This window comes from Gymnogyps californianus, chromosome 4, assembly GCF_018139145.2.
Source record: "Gymnogyps californianus isolate 813 chromosome 4, ASM1813914v2, whole genome shotgun sequence".
Classification (NCBI taxonomy): Eukaryota; Metazoa; Chordata; class Aves; order Accipitriformes; family Cathartidae; genus Gymnogyps; species Gymnogyps californianus.
Window position 1 is genome coordinate 17,268,529 of NC_059474.1, and position 22,772 is coordinate 17,291,300.

Sequence of the window (22,772 nt, forward strand, 5' to 3'; positions counted from 1 at the left end):
TTGTTACAAACACATAAAAATATATTTCCTGAGCTAGAAGAAAATCCCAAATCTTTTTTTTCATAACAAATCAAATCAGCATAACTAGAGAAACAACAAAAAAACCCAAAAATCAAAGTGCAGGCTCTGAATATTTGGAAATAAGAACCATTACATCTGAAAAAGTTCCATTACATACTATAAACATGAATTGTGAACCTTTCAGTAAAAAGCCACCAACTTTAAAACATTAATGAATTAGACAAAGCCTCAAGTAGTGAACGAGTAAAGAGATTCTAGGGAAATAAATTCCATAAACATTTGAGGAAACTGTGACAAAAGAAATTGCTTCAGGAGTTGTTACAAAAATAAAGCCTTCTTCACTCAAGATAATCTCAGTTTCATTGCATCTTACCTGATAACACTTTAAAGTTAACATAGTCAAGTTGATTAAACTGGATTCTGTCCTGCCTCACACACTAAAAATACTGTCAAGCAAGCAGACTAAGTTTTAACACTGCAGGTGCGTATACATACACACACACACACACACACACGTGTGAGTGTATATGGTATTTTCAATGTCGTTTCTTCAGTATATAGAACAATACCCAAAACCAGCAACTGGTCTTTCAAATTTTTAATTGTAATTTCAGAAGAGCAGAAAACTTGTTTGTCAAAAGCAAAGCTGAGTTTATAAACATGGAAGAATACTTTTTAAACAGAAAAAAGTGGTAAGATCCAAATGACAGGTGAAAATCCATTACATTTACCTGAATTTTAATATTTTAGCAATAGCATCCATACAGATATTTACAAATAGGCACATAATTTGACTTGTCATCAGGCTAAAACTAAATAGCTGTCATATTTTTTACACAGCTAGGAAAACTCTCTTAACGTAATGCAAGTCTGAGATTCAGCTCTAAATTAACAGCACAATAAAATATTAGAGACTGCCACCTAGTGCCTATGTTAAGCATCACCAAAGTACAAACATTTCAACTTAACACTATACTTCAAAATATTATTTCTTATGCAACTAGACTAGCATTTGCTCTAATCAGAACATACATTCTAAACTATGCATCTAAAAGCACTTCACATATAAAAGACTATTGATAATGCAATTGCAAGCAACTCAATTAAAAAAAAAAAATCAGCTACCATAAATCAACTTCAAGTTTAGGGAAATCCAGACTGAAAACCCTGAAGTCTTTATTTATTCAAGAAAAAATTACAACATCAATACAAATACTCCTTTTCTTTTATGCTACACTTAAGACTTACATAATCAGCTTTACCGTGAAGTAGTAACTTCTATGAAGGAAATTAATTCTCTCCAGTTTTTGATGCCTATGCCAGAAAGGCAAACCAAAAATCCTATGTATTAGCAACTACTTCTTAGTATTGATCTGAACAAAAAAGCAAGGGGTTAAGATCTAAAACTTCTTAATACTATTCTGATTAGTTAGTCCCATCCAATTACTCTCTAAGATTCTTTGAAGGAAAGAAAATAACACATTTTATACAGGGATCTTTTGGGCAAAGTTTACTGTGGAAATAAGGAAAACTTTTGTTGTAAAAAAATCAAACTTTTGTTTCAGTGTCAAAGAGTCTATCAAAAGACATGAGCCAAGTCATTAACTCAAGTCTAAGAAATCTTCAAACACTGTTCAAACAGATGTTAGTTAAAAGAACAAAACTATAGGGTAAGGTTACATCTATGTCCTTTACTAACCTGAATATGCCTAAGCGGTGCTGTTACCAAATTGTTGTGTCCGAAGTAAACAACGATGACAATTAGTGACTAGTGGCAAAGCTTAAAGATCCCACACACACCTTTGCTTTGGCTAGTTTAGACCAAAACTTCTATTTTACAGTAGAAGTCATTAGTCTTTCAAATGGCACTGCAAGGCGACAAAATTAAGCACACGCATAAATAGAGAAACATTATTTAAGGGTATCAACACCTTTCTCTTGAATCAACTTACCGTAAGCCATAGCAAGGCAAAGTGATGAACCGGAACATTGCCAGAAAAACTCTCAAAGGAAGTAGGGTGAATACATACAGAAAAGCATCCAGGCACAAAAAGATTCCAAAAAACATCAACTAAATTACAAAAATAAAACAGAAGTATGTTAGTAGCTTATAAAGTTACAAAAAGTTTATGAAGAATTATTTTATGAAAAATACATTTACATAAGTCTAACCAAATAAGCACAATACACTCACTTGTTCAATCAGCTGAACTGTAAGAAAAATACCATGCTATGCACTTGGAAGACTATTCAGCAAAAATTCTGCACCACACGGTCTAAGCAGCAAAGGCTTTTGCAGACTTCCATGGCTCACCGAACTCAGTCTTTATTGAACAGATGACTTGCACTTGGATATAACTGTAGCTCATTTTCCACTAGTGACTCTCCTCTAAGGTTACAAAAGTTAATGTTTTGAACCTTAGAAAAAAAATGTAGAGCTGTGTGTACATGTGTACAGCCATTTTCTGCCTACCTCCTTTTTAATATGCTTTTTTTCCTCCCCCCCAAAATTTTTTTACCTCGTTAATTTTCTATTGCACAGCTAATTACAGCTGTGGTAGTTCTCCTTCAGAGAATATCCACCTTTTTCATACAAAGAAGAATATAAAATATGAAGAGGTAAACTTCCAGTTGCCCTCAGTTTAAATGCTTTATCCTTAATTTACAGAAACAGTTAAAGCCATTGCATTATAGCCACAAGCCAAGCAACTCTATGGTAATTAAACTAAACATAAACTCTGCGATTAAAAAGCTCTTATATACCAGACTCTCCCCACATGACATTCCTTCTTTATCTGCTCTTTGAATCTATCTAAGATTTACCTGAATGGGACTCTAGCCATATGCTTTTATGCTTCTGTCAGACCAGAAGCTAGTGTTTTTTCCTGCAAGGAAAATCACATAAAAAGGCAAGCTTAACTGGCTACACAATTAAGACTAGCAACATCTAAGCAGGCCTAGATATCCATGACAGATAGGCATTTACATGTGAAAGTTGTATGTATTGCTGATGGGAAAGGAAGACACTGGGTTTTTTTTTTTGGGGGGGGGGGGGGCATGTAAACCAAAGCACAAGTAAATTACTTTTATCTCCCACAATCTCTTTGCCTTTCAAAATACCTTCTTTGTCAGCTTGTGCAACAGCCAGTTCAATGTCCAATGAGCTAATATCACCAATACATACCTTTCTCTCACTCTTACTCCTCATGCATCCTTGTAACTTTGAAAGCAATCCTACAGAGTACACTCCAGTACATTTATCTGCAAGCCACACAAGATGACTGACTCAGGCAGAAGAGTGCTGCTGTCATCTCTGAGCTGTTGCTTTCCCTTATAACACTATTTCTACCAATTCTGCAGTCTGTACTTCAATACCATCATGACATTAAGGTCTCCTCCTTGATATTCACTCATTCACCTCTAGTACCATTTTCTAAAATTTCAGCAGAGAGTTATCATTCAAAATTATCAGGAGCAGTGGCTACAAATAATGGATGAATTTATGCACTGCATTTTAATATGCCATTAAGTTACCTATTTCTTTGCTAGCTTTTAAACCAGGTGCTGAATATCCAAGCACTGAGGATGACTGGAGCTGAACATGTATCTTCCAAAGCAAAATAGAAAGATAGCCTGTCATTTTGCCCCTGCATTCTTTCAGGGCACCTTTATAACCTGGATAACAACTCTGCATTTTCTTTTTGATTTAGACAGATTTTTTCTCTGCCTGAGTGTAATCACAGTTTTTCACATTCTATAAGCTCATGTTAATATTTGCAATTCTTGTTTAATGTCCTCATTTTCCTAATTTTTTACTACATTGCACTTGCACACTTATATGCACCCGTTGAAATATAATCAGCAGTGAACCTTCCACGCATTTCTGTAAACATTATTTTTGCTGCTACATTCCAGATACTGAGGAACTAACAGAAATGCTTACAGAGCTTTTCCATCATCATAACTATATTTTAGCAAAAGAGCACAAAGTTTAATTTTGAGATCAATTGACAAGTGTTCCCTTAAGATGGCAGGAATAGGGACCACCTTTTCATTTAGTATAAATAACCTATTACAATGAAGAGCTTCCACCAAAACTGCAAAAAAAGCTCGAGTGGAAGTAGCGTTTATCTTGCAAATTATCTAGCTTCTCTAAATAAAAAAGGGGTACTCAGAACAACACCACCACTACCCTTTTAACATCGCATCCCACTCTAAAATTATGTGCATGTAATAAGTGCATGTTAAAGAATATCTCCTGAGATTAGGCCTTGATACATTTACTCTACTTTATTCTCACTCTACCTGATTATGATTTTCATTCCTAGTCCGTAATTATACTATTAGGTAGTAAACAATACAAGCCTTTAAGAAAATTCTTCTCTTCCTTTCCTAGTGTCTCACATGCTTTATTTCAACTAAGCAGACTTTTGAATTACACAGTCAAGTGATTCCTGCAATAGGTGATAATCTGTACACTATTTAGTTTGCTGTCTAGGTGCTCATCATCGTACTTTTTCAATTTTTTCAACAAGTATGATTCAATTTGATATAGCTAGTATATATACTAACCTGGACTAAGCCCATGCAAAGAACTAACAAATTTATTTCATCATCTCTCTGTAAAAAGATAACTATCACTTTTTAAATCTACCTGCTTATTACTCAGTTTCATATTCTTTCATATTCAAAGTACAGACTGAAGTCTGATTTACCATGCAAAAACCATCAATTTCAGCACTTACAGCATCAACCTTATTTCTAAAAGACTGCTGCCCTTCACTTGTTCTTACACATTGAAAGTTTTCTTGGAAATCTATGGTGATGATCCTTCAGAATAATTTCTGTGGCTTGGAGACAGCATGTAATAGTCTGCATAATTACAACGGAGATGATCTGGAACTGCTATATTGTTCAACTGTGACTCTACCATAACTGGAATATTCTACTGTAAACTGGAATGGGTAAACAGTGAGGATGTGAAGACACCATCCCTGGAGATGTTCAAAGCCCAACTGGATCTGGTCCTGAGCAAGCTGTTGTAGGTGATGCAGCTTTAAGCAAGGGCTTGGACTACATCGTCTCGAAAGGTCCACCCCAGTCTCCTTCATACGGTGATTTTCTGCAGTAACTGACAGGGAATTTAGTTTTGTAAAACCAGGTCTCATCATGGTCCAAGGATGAATTTAATGATACTGAAGGGGGAACCCGAGTGCTGCTGACAAAGGAATCCTATTCTCCCTTCCCTCCTCCACTGCTCTTTCATTTTTCTACCCCTACCCCAAGCTATACAGCTCCCCTTCTGCCCTTGCATAGGCTCTGGATTCTCAAGAATATTGGCTGAGCAATTCAGCTCACTATCCTAGCAAAGAACAAACAGAGCAAGAAAAGTGAAACATTCACTGTCGAATTATGAGCTGATTAACTCTTAGAACGGTCCAACAAGCACCACAGCTCATGCAAAACAAGCAGCATGCATAAGGCAGGAGACCGAAGTGGGAGGAACAGTGAAACAAGACTCTTCCTTCAATATAAGTTAAATTGATTTAGCCCTACCATGTAACTTCATCCCTAGAGGTTTTGAGAGTTTTAGGAATACCGCTTTTAATGTTATCGTTACACTGTAGCCTAGCCAAACCTTATTACCAATGTTGCCTTACTCGTCATCCTTGAGCATACTCCTGCTGCCTCCCAAATGAAAATGGTTAAGCCAGAATAAAACTCTCTTCTACGTTACAGCACTGGAATTGGCTCATGCAGGGTCAGAATTATATCTAAGCTGACATAAAGGAGGTGGCAGGAATGCCTCAGGAAGGGCCATAGCACTGGGATAGAGAAGGAAGATGTAGTAAACAGTGGCAAGAAGCAAAATAGAAGGCTATGAAAATAGCAATTTTTTTTTTTTTTAAATGTAAAATTACATTTTGCTGTAAAAAGTTTTCTTTTGCTTGACTATTCCTTTAAGGATCAGTAACATCTTTATATTTGAATTAATTTGTCATCATCTGGACTTGAAAGTTAGTCATGTCCTTCTCTGCTAATAACATGAGTTGCCAGCAGCAACAAGAAAACATAGGGAAAAACCCCCCGAAACATAAATGTTTAAGTTACTAACACTGAAAATCATTATAGATGTTTAAATCGTTTTTAGTAGCAACAGTGTTTGAAAAATAAATATTTCTTTAAATAATTTAATGCAAATCTTAAAGTATACTTCACCTTTTCCAGTTCTTTTGGTATCCGCATGCATGTGTATACTCTCTCTCTCCGCTCTGTGTACTTTGCTTCATTGTGTTCAAGGAAGTAACCTCTTGTTAGCTCAGCACTGATGAATCTCAGCAATGAAAGATCTACATTCAGGAACACACACAAGCAGAAGACACTTCAGGCATGACCTCCAAAGCGTGAGAAGACTGCTATGCTTTTGTTACTGGCTGCATGTTTCATTTACATCACATCTAACCCAGAAGACTTCTGCTGATTGTAACCAGAATGTCAAATAACTTGGTATGGAAGGAGCTATATGAGAAGCAAGTCCTATGCTCTCCCATTCCCCTGCTGCCTCCCAACAAACAAAACAAGCTACTTCTCCCAGCCAGTCATTTTCATCAGACATCCCACTTCTCCAAAACATTACTCAAAGCAGCTACACTGAATGCAGTATGCTGAGTGGATCTAATCCTTGATGTACTGACAGTCCTCCTAAATTTACTAAGCTCTATTTTAGACTTCTAAAAAGCTATTTTCTCTCTCAGCAACACTAGCAGCTTGTTCTTTATTTTAAAGAATAACTTTCTGTAAGATCAAAATGTTCATGGATACATGATCCTAAGTGATTCAGTGCATAAACAGTACAAGCATGCTGATCATTTGATGATCAGACTGAAGTCTTTCAAGACCAAAAAGCTATCAAGCATGTACAGGTCTTCTGCATTTTAATGCCTGTAGGTAAATAAGCCGAAGGCTGACTGACCTATGTTTAGTCAACTCATATGGCTTCTAAAAAAGACTTTGTGCAGAGTAGTCTTGCAAAAGGAAATAAAATCCGAAATTATAATTATGAAAATTCAGGCTGTCAGCACAAGGAGGTTGAGCTTGAGCTTCAACACTCACTGACAAGGTCTGACATTACCACCTCCTGGTAACACTTCAGAAGTGACAGAACACTACAATAAAGTTGTTCAACATTTCTGGTTATTATTGGCATTTAAAAATAGAAACTCTCAGTGTTCACACAACATCCAAAAGACGGAAATCACTTATCTAGACAGATAGGGGAAAAGCTACAGAGCATTTATCATGACACAAGAACATGCTCACAAATAGTAAATTCAGATTTTAGCCAAAGTCTTAGTGACTACTGGGGGTGGGGGGGTGGACCTTGCATGGTACAATGCACCACATTTTTGGGGGGAGGAAAAGGCTGCATAACACACCCTTAGTAAAACAGCCTAGATAACAGCTGTTAAAGAGAGGAATGCAAGTATACATGCTACACGTGAAGAGTTCACCCAAAACTGTCTGAGATAGTGGCTTCCCAATATTCATCACATTGAAGATGAAGACCATTAGCTGGAAGAGTAGCCAGAAAATTACATAGAGTTTTAAAGCAAAGAAGGAATCAGCTTAAACAGAAGTATAAAAGAAGCAGAAGAGGCAGGGTGTGTTTATAACCTACACTGCCTTGGGTGGGCGGCACACGTATTGAGTGTGATTAGAACTTGTGGGGATTACAAACAGGCATTTTGAAGTTTGCAGTGGTGTATTAACATTCTGTGTATGTCTAGTATTGTGATTTATCATGTTGCTGATACTGATCACAGCTATGTAATTCACTGACTGCTGATTAATTATGTATTGTTAATAAATCATTTAAATCATGATTTGCCTTAAACTATGTGAACTGAACAGTTTTTCCCTGTATGAGCTTGTTTGGATAGTGATTTTGATGATTTATATATTACTGATCCACTTCTATTAAATAGGCCAAAGCCACCGTAAGCCTTAAAGGTATTTAAAACAAACAAAACCAACATGTAGTTTAATGAGTAGTAATAAACTAATATTTACATGTAAAGTTTCAATCAAAGTTCATTCCAGTGAAATAAGGCAAAAGTTCAGACCACTAAATCATTGTTCAGATCTCTTGCAAACTTGTTTTCTGGAGTCTTCCTCTGTAACACTATCACTTGTAACTTTTTTGTTTTTCCCAATTCTTTCTTGTTTAAAAAGTTAAAAGTAAGAAGAGATAATCTCACTTATAAACACACAAATTAACTGCTCTGTTAACTGCCCGGGTGTATTTTCTTCCACGTCAGATAACCAACCTTCTCTAACTTAAAGATAATGCATCTCAAACAACTGAAATCTCCTGCAAAGTAAATACATGCATGTGGGCAACCACCATGGAGTAATTTACTGGTCCCTTAAGGGTCCCTTTCAGCTCTAACTAATGAGCTATTTGTTCCCACTCATTCTTACCTCACACAAACTGGTTCACGGGCCTATTGTTGAAAAACAGATGATTTTAAGTTTCCTCCACCTGGCTAGGCTTCCATGCCCTAGATATTAATAGATAATCACTCCTCATGACTGAGGTCGATCAATACTCCAGCTCCAGACTGTGACTGCAAAACAATCTCTCTAGTGACAGGGGATGCAGTGAAGCACACAGTCGCTCAGCCACCGCCTTTCTGAGCACTTACTGCCACCCAGCATCAGCCCTAGTTCCGTGCCAGCTGTGAAACGGATCAGTAGCTGACCCCATAGGAAAAACACAGTAAGGAAAAGAACAGCACGAGACACCAAAGCAGGACAGAGTAATAAATCATTTGAAAAACAGCTTAATTCTGCTATCAAAGCACCATTTTCTTTTAAAAATAAGTAAACACTCTAATTCCTACTTCAAATTCCTTCCCTACTTCAAATTTCCCTCCTTTGCAGTCAGAAAGTTTTAGACTGTGGCCTAAGTTTAAACTGTTCAGATAGCATACTCTTAATGCTTAAAGTATTCTCATTTATCTCCCCACCTCAGGACAGAAAAGCACAAGCATCTTCAAAACATAAAAGATCACTAATTCCTTCAAGGTAAAAAGATAATGATTTACCTAAGTTATACTTCAATGCATAGCTACACAAAGGATAACCATTAACCAGAAATGGAGAGGAAAATTTGTGCAAATGCGAAATGCACTGCACCTCAATAAATTTCTATCACTATATAATCATAACTTTAATCCTAAATGCAACAATTCCAGGCACTCACTTCACTCCCGTCAATCCTAAATACACACTTCTTCCATAAACACTCAAATGAATCAATCAAGACTAAAACAGCACAATATTTTTTTTTTTTTAAAGTATTTCCTTCTCCTCTAAACAACTTCTCTGTACAGTACTGGTCCTGCTTTACCATTGTGAAAAAAACCTACTTGTATCTACTATTTAACATATTGCTACCATTAGATGAGTTAAAATTTTTAGTTGCTCTATCAAGAAGCCTGTTCTTCTAACGTTTTCTTGTCCTGAAAAGTCAGACAGCGCCAATGATTTTTAACTATTTTTTAATTTAAAGTCAATTGCTGGAAAATAGTTAGGGATTCCCTGCCCCAATAACAATTTCCTTACTTTATAAAAAGTTATTTGTTCAGCTGTCTTTCAGGCACATCAGTATGTATCTTGACCATTCTTCTTTTCACCACAAAGCAATTCATGATACTACAGTCAAGCCAATTCCTTACAACTATGGAAATTACATCAGTTTCATCAACACCGCAGAACTGCAGTCAATGATGCTGCATGTCCTATGACGTAACACATCAGAAACGGACACAGCACCCGTCAAACTCAGAAGGAAAGCATTTAATTGTTGGCAAATTATTTAAGTTAAATTCTAATTCCTATTTTTTTCTTTTTGATAAGACCTGCGGTATCACATTCAAGCCAACACTGAGGTAGAAAGCCTGGAAATTTGAACACCACTTTGAGCACTTTCCAGATTTTCAGCAAGCTTCTCAATTAAGAATATGGTGCTAATAAAGTTATTTATAACCTTACAACACTAAATCAACCCTGCCACAGAGTGACAATTTTCACAAAAAAGGCAGGGCATTTTCAAAAATTACTCCGTAGATACCTGAAATAACCAGTTCAAGTGTAAATGTAAATACAGCTGCAGACTGAAAGCAAAGGCCATGACATTTTCCCTTCTTTTTCCCTATAAAATCCTCAGTTAGTAAACCCCATTTAGTTTAAAAGATTTCTAATAATCTGCATACAACTTCAAGGCTCTAACAGCACCATTATTTTCAGTAGTAGAGGCAAAGACTATTGTACTCATACCTATGTGTGTGTAATAAGAACCGTTAAGACGACAAAGCATTTCTCGTGCTTCAGCAAGAAAGTTAAGTGAGCCCGCAGCCCTCCCGGCCCGTGGGGCTCAGGAAACACAGGGCCCAGGTCTGAACCGCTCCGCTCCTGTCAGAAACTGCTGCGCGACGCGCTCGCTGCAGTCGCTCCTTGGCAGGTATCAACCCTAACAACCCGAGTTTCAACTTCAGTGTACAACACTTCGATGGATGATGCCCGTGTTGTTTAAAAACCTCCTGACGATTACCAGTTAACGTGCTGCGTAACCGGGCACAGGGACTTCACTGCCCCCGTTCCTCTTCCTGAACGTGCTCGTGTGGAAAGCAGGGACACAACCAGTCACGCCGAGGGGCTTTACTTCACTGACACGGGCGAGTTCGCTGACTAAACGCAAGGGCAGGGAGAGAAGAGGCAGCGCGGCCGGCGGGGAAGCCCCCCCCCCGGCTGCCCCTGCTACCGGAGCGGTTGACCGACGCCGCTCCCCCGGCCCGCCAGCTCCCGGCGCACTTTTCGAAGTCGCTCGCCGAAGTTTGCACAGGCGGGCGGCCGCGGCGACCTCAGCCCCGCCTCAGGCACCCAGCCCGGCCCCTCAGGCGGGCCGGGCCGGGCGGCGCTGTGAGGAGCCAGGGCTGGCGGCGCGCCCCGGAGGCGCCGCCCGCCCCGGGCAACACCGCCACGGCCACCCCGGTCTCCCGTGGGGGCCAACCCAGCCCGGGGGCCCTCGCTGCCCTCCACCCGCCCCGGCCTACGGGAGGAGGCCTCTCGACCCGCCACCGCCCCTCACCCGAGAGGCTCCGCTTCTTCTTCCTGCCCCGGTCGCTCTCGTAGAAGCCCAGCGTCTCCGTTCGCTGCTGCGGAGACGGCTGCCCCGGGCCGGCGGCAGGCGGCCGCGGCTCGCTGCTCCCCCAGAGAGTTTTCGGCTCCCCCCGGCCGCTCTCCTGCTGCTCTGGGGCGCCGCCGCGCCGTCCGTCCCCGCCGCTGCCCGGCGCGGCGGCGGAGGCAGCAGCGTCGGCAACCCCGGCCATGTTCGCCGCCAGCAGTGCCGCCCGCTCCGCGCCCGCCGCCCCCGAGCCGCGCGCCGCGCCGCGCCCCTGGCGGTGACTCATCACCGCGCGACAGCGGCGCGGCCCGGCCGCCGCGCGAGTGCCCGGCGCGGCGGGCGGGGGCGAAGCCGGCGCGGCGCCATCTTGCCGCGGCGCCGCCGCCGTTAACCGCTTAGGTGCCGGGACTCCCCGCGCTCAAGTGTCGCCTCCTCTCGGCGCCTTCCTCTGCCGGCCTCGAAGCTTAGTCTGGTTTTGTAGATGCTGCTGGGGACAAACAAAGATATTTGTGTTAGGGGAGAGGTCTAGCGAGCCCTCTACCGTTGTCCTGAGAAACGTATAATGGTCACAGTTTCACCCACCACACGGGCTGGGGGACAGTAGTTCAAAACAGTTGCAAATAACGTGATTAATCTACCCCGTGCCATGCAAATAAAGACCTTGTTTGAAAATGGAAAGCGAGAGGTGAATTATTAACTCTAAAGCCAACAGGATTTCAATGAACTGCGTAACACGGGTCAGACTAGACTGGGCACTTGAGGTCACAGACTTGCGCTCCCCGGGTTTGCGCAGCTCTTCCCGCAAGAGGCCTCTGGAAGGAGTCGCTGCTGCTGAGCCCACCGGCGCGAAGGACGGGTGCTGTTTTAGCCACCTGGCTCGCACGGAGCTGACAACGCCCCGCCGGACACAGGAGGGCACGTGCCGGTGCTCGAGGAGCCCGCAAAGGTCAACAAGCCCTGGCAGCCCGAGAACCAGGGCCTGAAATCTTGTGGTTCATGAAGTGCTGAGGCAGGAAGTGCTGGTAGTTACTGGCAGCGTGATACTGGTGGTGATAAGGCTTGTCAGAGGCCATACTAATGAAAAATAATTGTTCCTGTCTCAAAGTGCTTATAATTTATACAAGAGTAAACATGAATATAAGAAGCAGGGAGCTCAAGGTAACAGCGAAGCACTTGTTTGCAGGGGGAATTCACATGGACACAAGGACAAAACACCTGGCCTGAATTTCAAGTACAAGATCTCTTTCACACTCAGTTCTCATGTTCTTATCATGCATTCAGAGGCCAGATTCAGTCAGCTTAGTATTTAGCCACTTGTCCTGGGAAAACAAAGAGTGCTTTATTCTTTCTTTGGAAGGCCATAGTAATCTTCCTCCATAACTCTAAGTTAATTGTACAGTTGTCTCAAAGAGCATTTCAGGCTTTGGATAAACTAGAGGTGCCCATTTCCATTGCCATTAGTGGTTCTAAATGCCTAAAATCTGGTAGGGTTAATCCAAGTCTTGGTATTTTCAGGCAGCGGAGCGCTTTTTACAGGCACTCATAATGCGTAATAAGAGTATCGTACAGGGAGCTAACAGTGATAGCTACTACACATTATCAGTTTGGGCTTTCTTCTCCCATCTTTTCTCTGCAGATGTAAAAAGCAGTTGGAAAAATAGGATGCAGAACAAAGAGCTCCAAAAGAGCTGAAAAATGCCCTCAGCTGGAGTGCTGTTGCAGTCCATGCAAACTTACATGACACCCTGAGAGATATTCTGCTTCTCTCCTTCCAACTGTGTATAAAAGCTACATCCATCCATAAGATGCATGATATTTAAAGACCACAAATTGTCACAACCTTGTTATCAGTCTTACCCAAAAGAAGGTGTTTGCGGCATCAAGCATCTTCTAACAACCAGCTATGTTCTTCTTCCTTCAGGCCCACTGAGAAGCTATCTAATGAATTGCTGGCACCAGTTGTGACAGCACATACATTTTCTATTCAGGGGTTGACCCAAGATAACCTTGCTTAGTTTACAAGATCTTCCAGTTTTCCGCTTGAAGTAGTTCAGCTGAAGGCACGATAATAGTATGACTGTGATATGGTTCAGCTAAGAAATCACTCATATTTCTGACGCTTCAAAAGCACATTGAGCAGCTACCCTCAAGTTTCTACCCATAGAGTCTTTCTGTGTGTTTCTTCTGTACTTTACATCCAGTTTGTAACCCCTCATTGGCCAGAATTTTAATGTGTTTTTTCCAAATGCAAAGATGTATTTCAACTATTACATGTGGTATTTTGGCACAGTGGCCACTTCCAGAAGGTCAACCCAACTGCAGCAAAATCCAGTCGTTAGATATTTGAGTCCTTGAACTAGCCAAGTCAGATGGGAAAAGCTGTTTAGTGAAAAATGTTAGCAGTGTTGATATAGGAAGTAGTGGTTCATTACGATATCTGCTGTTGGGAGTTATCTGGGACCATCTGCTGTTTGGGCACGAGAAGCTGTATTTTGTTGCTTTCCATAGCTTATCTGCTATGAGACATGCTACGGAGTGACTCTGCAGCAGGTCAGAATCCACTTTGCAGTTTCATAACCATTCACCAATCTTTTTCCTGAAGCGATTTCCTTAGAACAAGACACAGGCCTGTCTATGTTCTCGCAGCTGGAGTTTCACTTTTTTTCCCAAGAGATAATTAGCAGGCGGGGGGGAAAGGGAGGATTGTTTCAAAATAATGACTGTCTCCAAGGAGAAAAAGCAGTTTCATTCATACAACAGCAAAAACCATTAGGGTAGTTGTGCAGTGAATACAGACCGTGAATTAAGAGTTACTTGAATTTTATTAGAAATGTCAGCACTGCTGATCTTTGGGGCTTTGCGCAAGCTACTTAATTTTTTGCCTTAAATTTTCCATACATATACTAGAGTAATGTTTATCTACCTGTAATGTATCTTACACATAATCATCACAGAGGGATTTTTGCTAATTTGATATCAGGAAAGTTTATTCTGGCACTGTCAAGTATTAAAACTTTTATAGTGTGTCCAGCTCAGTTGTGCTTTAGTCCCTGAGTACTCATTGCTGCAACTACTCTGTCTCCTAGTGAGGATGGTCTTTTTCTAAAGAACATTCTTACATGGTCTAAAACTCCTTTTGTAATGGATTTTTTTTCCCCACAAGACATAACAAAAGGTCGTTAAGAAGAAGACTCAGAAAATGGGTAATCATTTTTTGTAGTGCTTTTTGCTGGCAGAACTTTGTTGTCTTTTCAGACCTTGCCATCTATGTCATTTACCCCCACTAACTCAGATATCCCCTCTTAACATAGATGGTCTATCAATGAAGTGCACTAAAAAGAGGTCAAGTAAGATCTTCTTTTTAGAGAGCAATACAAACATGGAAAAAAATCTGTCAACAAAATTATATCTCAGAAGTAAATTATGGACATAGGAAATACGAAAGAAGTCTAGAGAGAAGTGTGGAAACTCAGTGTACTGTAGCTAGCAGAGGTAAGTGAAACTGGAGAATACATTAACTAGCAATAAAGAAAAGGCAGGTGCTAAAATTATGATAATAACAATGCAATACTCATAGCTGTATGAAACAGTTACGAGTAACTGCAATGCTCATAACTATATAAAAACATCTGGTATCTATCTTCCATTGTAAGCTTTTTGCCAGTGAGGCTCAAACTTTAGACTTTGCATTATCATTCAAAAAAGACTAGATACTAAAAATGTATGGTTTAATGGTTTAATTTCTTGAGTCTCCTGCAAGAATTATATTGAGTTGTAGTCTTCAATGTGATTTTCAATCATTCTTCATTTTTAAAAATGTCATCACTGAGTACACCTTCTGTGAGGAGGCAAGTCAACAAAACTTATGATGAATTCAAAGTGCAACAATGCTGATTTTCTCCCACAATAAAATATTTTCAGGCCCTTTTGTAATATAAACAAGTTATTTTGTATTGGGTTTGTGACTTTTAGTTCATCGATCCACTTAGTATGTGGGTGCACTTTCATTCTTCTACTAAAGGCAATGCATCTCTTAGCAACAACTGATATTAACAAACTTAGTTCTAAATCTTGCAGAATCGCAGCTGTCATATATTTGCAAGGTACAAAAGTATTGGTTGGAAGTATAATCTAATTCTGTCTCAGTCAGTTCTGTTTGGTAGCTGAAGTTAAAAATATCTGTTTACGCCCACAGGAGAAAAATCATGTAAAGATTCTTTCCTCCATTTTATGTTCAACAGCTAAGCAGCACATGAATTTTTGCATGGGATAATCTTCGCATATGAAAAATAATCAGTATAAGAAATCATTGTATAGACACTAGCACCCTATGTGTTTCACTTATTAATTTTTTTTTTCTTTTTTTCTCAATATAAAATTTACGATGCTAGAGTTTACTGTATTTTTTCCCTGAGTTGTAGGCTCGCTAAAGATTAGGTTGACTCTTAGGTAAGCTAAGGGCATTACTCAACATCAGCATGTCCTTGAATAATGCAGTTACAAATCATGTTATGCAATACTACAGTACCTGAAAGTTGGGTTTGACTTCTCACTGGTACAGTTCCATTATTTGTTTGCTTTGGATTATATAGCACAAGAGCTGCTGCACAGTTAAAATCAATGGTGCTTTCCAGTGACAGCATGATTTCCCACACCTGCCATCTTTGAAATTTTTGGAAGAGATAATTCTTTTTAGATACTTCTATGTGGCATCTTATCCTGGGACCATAGTTTGAGGAGGACTGAAGGGCAGAGGTACAGAAAGTTAGTTCAGTATTACGGGTTTTTAAAAACATGCTCACATTATCTTAAAAATAAATTTCATCGTATTCTTTGATTTTTGTTAAGACTTCTAGGAGTTCCCTAGTGTGATATTTTTATAGCTCTTTCCCTGACAGATATCTTGAATGTTTTTATCAAGGCAATCCTTTTTCTGTGACCGTCAGTGACAGTCTTTTCCTGCCCATAGTCTGATCTCCATTTCTCAGTGTCAGGATTTCTTCAGGATTTATGTCTTGAGCAAAATGCCACAACTAATACTTTAACTGCTGCTTCTATTGGAGTGCAGATACCTGAACCTCTGACACCTATTATGTAAGAAAAGCAGCAAATGGTCTTTTCAACATCAACATAACTGAACTCAGTGATATACGGGGCATTTCCCCTCAAGGTTCACACATTTGAAAGTAAAGTAGCAGGGAGATTCCTAAATCTCTTCGATTCCAAGTTACTTTATCACAATCTTCATCCTGAAGTGCTGGAAGAAAGGTTTTGTAATCTCTTCTTTCCTCTTTTTTTCTTGTTACGTATTTGTAGCTATACTACATAACATTTAAAGATGGCTTTATACATGACAAGATGGTTCTAAGTGTTATAAAGTAAGAGTGCAGCTGCCTTTGACTCCATCCTCAGCTACTTCCTCAGCAGAGCTAAGCAAGACAGACATGAGGTGTGAGGAGAATAGGTGGGAGGAAATTGGGGGAGAAAATGCAGATGGAAAAAAGGTTATGAGGGCCCCAAAAGTCGTGAACTGGGAAGAGGAGAGCACCTGGGGAAAAGGGTCTCAGCACCTAAACATGAGTTTGCTGTACCTAAGAGTGAAATACCCAGTATCAAACAGAAAGTGGCTGGTGTTTTCTTTAGGTGTCAGAAAATAAGTTACCTCTAAAAATTGGTTTCCTAATGTGTAAGTTTCAGTGTGCCATTTCTTCATATTTTTCAGGTCCAGGGAGCAGAGGTGAAATCCCAGACTTAGAGTGGCCTGGATTTTGTGCCTGAATTTACAATATGAGTTTTCAGTCATGCCAAACCCAAGTGGAGATGGAAATCTCTGTTATAAGAATCATTAGCAATCAGAGTTGCTGTAAACAGTCCTATTGATTTTAATAAGTTGAAAATCTCAGCTCAGCAAGAGCATTTCTATTATGATAAAGTATGCAGATATATACATACATACAGGCTTTGTGCCTAAAATTAGATTGTGAGATCTCTAGATAGGATCTTGAGTCTCTCACTTCTGGAAAGCATCTCTACTCAGAAGAGAATTCAAATGTGTTAGATTTAAACATAAGGGTAAGTACTTCCCTGATTTTAGGCAGTAAAAATGTGTTCTTCAAAGATGTTGAGCCTCCTGTAGGACCAAATGAATCAGTTAAGAGGTTCTGGGACCGCTAGTTTAGACTTCTATTTCTGAAAATCATGGCTCATTTTGTAATTATAGTTGCACATGAAAAACATGAACCATAGCATACATAGAAAAGGAAATGTATTGCTTATAAACGTGTAACTAATGGCTCTGAGACCAAACCTTCAGTCATTGTAAGTCAAAATAAAGTCATGACCTTCTGTGGACTCATGCAGTTTTCATGAGGTTGGGACTGGTTTTGAATTATTTGAAGTCTGAAACAAGAAATGTTTTGTTGTTTAATTTGTTATTTGCTATTTAAACGATGCTGTAATAGATACAGATCACCTAATCCACTGTGCACAATATAATGAAGGTGAAAAACCTTATGCAGAACTGCTCTTCATGAACACAGATGTTGTTTTGATATATATAAACGCATGCAAATGTTTATTTACATATACATGACAACAGAATACTGAAATCAAGATCAACTTTAGGAGCTAAGTATTGTTTTAATATTAGAAATGTTCTAAAATCAGCCAGTCTCTTTCAGGCAAGGGTTCAGTGCTACATTTGTTAATAATTTTCATCCCTTGAGATTGGTTTTTGCTTTAGTTATTGTTTTTGTTATTAACGCTTATAATCCAGTTGTCAAACGTGACAACAGTATTTGGATCAAATTCAACTCTGATTTAATTCCAGTAACGCCAACGTAGTCTGCATGATCTTTTATATGTTAGTGTGCAGACATAGATTTTTGATGTGTTCACAAACTGTGTCTATCAGTATATCAAATTGTCTATCGATAGCATAGTTACAGCATCAAGGGAGTGATTTCTTATGTCACACACCAAAGACCCTCTATAGTAGCATGATGAGATAAGAATATGTTGTCAACTGGAACTCAAAATTTCCCATCCTTTTTTTGCTCAAGTTTTGTATTTTGAAGCAGGCAATTTTAATTTGGCAGGCTCCATACAAATCCAATTACCGTTTGGAACTCCAGGAGGATTGCTCTACCTTGATGAGTAACAAGATGCACTGGAATATGTTTGGGCTTGCTCTATCAGCCCTGGCAGATCATAAAGAAAGGCACTTACACTGAAAATGCCTGATATTCCTGCAAAGTAACCCCACCTGCCCTACATTTGCATCAACTAGCAGAGCATTAACTAAACATGTTTTTCCTTTCCATTTTCAAATTATTATTGTTGTGAGATCCTGTAATTTACAACAAGTTATATGCACCAAAGCCACATTAAGAGTTGACAGAACTCAGGGAAGGACATCAAGAGTAAAAGCTGAGATTCCATCTGTCAGCCACTGAGTTTACATTCGGAATATCAGAACATAAATATGGGGGAAACGGTCAACTGGTTAAAGAATCCACCAATTTAATTGAAACAATTAAATGAAATATATTCCTTTTTGGAAAATCTTATGAAAGCACATTTTCAAACACAGGCAGCTGACTACGAAAAAGTCCTGTAAATGATGTCTCTTAACACTGTTACGTTTAAAGTACTGTCAGCATTTCTGTTACCGGGATTTACTGTGGAGTGCTAGATTAACTTCTAACTCAGCCTTAAGAATATATGCTTCTTTACAATCTAATGGCTTGTTTTGGCCTAAAATACTTGCACAGGTATGCATTGATGTTCATGTGTTTGTTTAGAGCACCTGCACACCGAAATGCGTGTTCACATAACCAAGTATCCATACATTCTATAGAGATGTTTTGTAGGCAAAAAGAACCCTAGACAAGCAATTACCCAACCAGCTTGCACAAAGATGACTCCCATGCATACGGATATTTTTGTGGGCATTAGTCAGCTGCTTGGTTATGATAACTTGATCCAAAGTCTGACTCTGGAGTTATTTTAGTGACCAGGATGCACTATTTTAGTTCTGTATTATAAATCCCTGTAATATAATTGCTGACAGAATCTTTATCACAGCATTACTAGCAGTTCATTTATGATTATTATGATCTGCTAGCAGATCATTTATACATTCAACCCGGGAATAAATGCTTGATACATCAATTTTAATAATCGCAGCCCTGCCCAGTCAGAGCGACCCCTTTCCGAATGACTGGAAGTTACATGACTCATTCCCTCCTTTGTATATTCCAGCTGGCACATTCAGTTCCCTCCCAGTACTCCTATATTTCACAATGCATAACAATCATTCTCCCCTTTCCTTAAGTGAGATTGTTTGAAATGAAATTAGGGGAATTATCAATTGAAATAAGAACAGTTGAATGTCTGGGTGTTGCCCCATGGATCAATGCAGAACTATCATCTTAACTGCAAGCAGCATACTTTATGGTAATATACAAAGGACACCTTGTTTAATAGAAATATTTCACACTTCCAGTAAGGTGGTTAAATTACATGTCCTAATGTGTCTGCAGAGCACAAGCATACATTTAAATTGGAGTCCATGATATGGACAAGCAAGACTAATAAAGCAATAGGTGAGAATTAATAGAAAAACGATAATAAAGTTCACAGAACTACTGTGTCTTCTGATTTACTCTTTCCTACTCACAGCATGTTCCTGGCTTCTGATGCTGTGAGTTAAGATTGTTCATGGTGCCAATTCACCCTTTTTTCCTACAGTGTGTCTCCATGGCAGATCTTGTTCTCGCCTCCTTAGCCGTGTTTGGCTCACGTCCTCAGTAGCCACATTTTTAAAACTTTGCCTGAACATTATTGTTGACCTTTTAGACCTCTAGCCCAACTTGAGTGAGCAGGTGTAATGCCTGGCTGAATCAGCCACACGATCAGCATCATCGTGTCCTGAAGGCACAGCCAGGAGCTGCGTGTTTCACTCTGGAAAATAACTGGTGTCCTGGGAGAGAGGGACACCCTCCCATTTGTTTGCAATGACTGCTCAAGCACTGTGATGCTGGAAGCCACCTGTTTTAGGAAGTTAAGGAATAGACTGATCCTGAGCCAGCTCTTTCTGTGCAACAAAGCCTGATTTCTGTGGGCTTTCAAGGAAGTAGTTGAGCAGATAATTCAGCAATGAGAAAGTGAGAGTACTGTGTCTTACTGGGTTAGAGGCAGTTGGAGGTGACAAGCAGTTTTGCAAGGTAGCCACTTGTATTTAGAATTTTAGATCTGGGTTGAGCAGTGTCATTTTAGACACACAGGCTTAAAAATTGTAACTTAAATTCAGGAGTGGGTTAACAACAGATTTTCTCTTGTGGGAAATGGATTTCCAGGTTGGGAACAGCCTAACACTTAGGCAGTTTTCCCATTTACTAAGTAGAGCTATTCATTTTAATTTGCATAAAGAACATGGATATGTAAGTCCCCAATTACTTTAAAAGCAATATTTCAGCTGATACAGTGAAGTAATTAGTTCAATGAGGAAATGATATTACATAGTGGAAAGCTTGGTTTGCCAAGGATCAATTTGTTGACATTTGAATCCAACTAGAAATGAAATGCACAGAACAAAAAGTAGACTATTTTAGTAAAAAGCCATCCCATCAATTTGGAACAAATGAAAAGCATGCCGCCTTCTCGGCCAGAGGGGCTAAGGAAGGGATTTCTCTGCAGTAGAAGACTTACAAGTGACCATTTAAAACATGAGGAGAATAGAACAGTTTATGATTAAAGCATGGGGAATCAACATGTTTCTTCTCTTATTCCAGAAGTAGAACCATTATTTCTATAGCACTTTTTTCCTATATATAAAAAGAGGATACTATTACATATGCCACCTTTTCACAGAACTGTGATGCTTGATTCAGCAACATCTGTTAATATCTCTGAAATCCTCAAACAGGAAATACAACAGGAAGGCAAACACCATAACTTTGATTTACATCTGGATTTCCTTTGCTTGATTGTTGCAGTTGTTTATGTACTGTCATATAAATTCATAGCATCTCCCCTACAAATAAAGCACAACAAGATTTTGTTCCAAGAACTTTCCTGTCTAAACTGGAGATGATAATAATAACAAATCAAATGTTAACAATGCAAAATGAGTGAGCTACAAGGGAATGAAGAACATAGCTGTGAGAGGTAACAAAACAGTTACTATTATATACATATTTTGTTAGTTCATCCAAGTAACAAATGGAAAGGACAAGGTGCTTTTTACAAGCAAGGAGGTTTTCTTTCTCAGTACAAGATGGATGTGAAGGTTGCTGATGTAGCAGGTTGTCCTGGTTTCACCTGGGATAGAGTTAATTTTCTTCCTAGTAGCTGGTATAGTGCTGTGTTTTGGATCTAGTAGGAAGATAATGTTGATAACACACTGATGTTTTTAGTTGTTGCTAAGTAGTCAATATAATACTAAGTCAAGGATTTTTCAGCTTCTCATATTCAGCCAGCAAGAAGGCTGGAGGGGCACAAGAAGTTGGGAGGGAACACAGCCAGGACAGCTGACCCAAACTGGCCAAAGGAATATTCCATACCATATGACATCATGCCCAGTATATAAACTGGGGGAGTTGGCCGGGAGGGGTGGATCGCTGCTCGGGAACTAACTGGGCATCGGTTGGTGAGTGGTGAGCAATTGCATTGTGCATCACTTGGTTTGTATATTCTAATTCTTCTAGTACTATTATTGTCATTTTATTATTATTATTATTATTATTATCATTATCATTACTTTTCCTTCCTTCCTGTCGTATTAAACTTTCTTTATCTCAACCCATGAGGTTTTATTTTTTGATTCTCTCCCCCATCCCTCTGGGTGGAGGGGAGTGAGTGAGCGGCTGCGTGGTGCTTAGTTGCCGGCTGGGGTTAAACCACAACACAGGTAAATGTAGGATTATTTAAATTGTCCAAAGCACAATGACACTCAGTTATTCTTGAAAATTATAGCAGTTTTTAAACTTTTTATCAACACAAACTTGGATTTAAAATATATAGGCCCCAAGTGAAAATTTTATTTTTGTGTTTTTCCTAGAATCATATAAATAGCTACAATAAATTGACAAGAACCATTAATTCCTATTCTAATTAAAGAGAATGGTGATATCTAAGATCATTCATATCAGTGTTGGATAAACACTCAGAAAGAAGCTAGTAAGGGTTCACTTTGTCGTCTAGAGATTGTGTAATCATGCCTGCCACAAATAATAACTATACAAAAAAAAATCTGCTGAAAAGCATAGGGACTGTCTGCACAACTGAAATTGAGTCAAAATAGGGATAAAGAAAAGCTCTTTTAACAGCATATAGCTATGCTACACAACAGCTTCAAATAGAAAATGAAGATATAATATTCAGAGTTGCATTGGTAAAGATTCAGTTCTGTGGTAAGGATTAATCTTCATGCTTTTGGACATGAACCAAATTTTAACTGATGAGAGTTAGAAAAATCTGCCCATAAGAACACTTTTTATTCCAGCCTGGTATGCTTCAGGATTTCTTGCTCTTTCCTCCTAGGAAATCAATTGAGGTTGAA

The 22,772-nt window shown here is 39.3% G+C and overlaps 1 protein-coding gene across 2 annotated transcripts in view; it reads right to left on the reverse strand.

The window, feature by feature from the left end:
* Nucleotides 1–11,414, reverse strand: part of TAPT1 (transmembrane anterior posterior transformation 1) — a 49,247-nt gene extending 37,833 nt beyond the window's left edge. For both annotated transcript variants that reach the window (XM_050895397.1, XM_050895396.1), the window contains exons 1-3: nt 11,174–11,414; nt 6,241–6,371; nt 1,974–2,092 (exon numbers count right to left, since the gene is read on the reverse strand). In XM_050895397.1, coding sequence (XP_050751354.1) covers nt 1,974–2,092; nt 6,241–6,371; nt 11,174–11,414 — 491 coding nt within the window. The remainder of the gene's footprint in view (nt 1–1,973; nt 2,093–6,240; nt 6,372–11,173) is intronic.
* Nucleotides 11,415–22,772: the final 11,358 nt, after the last annotated feature.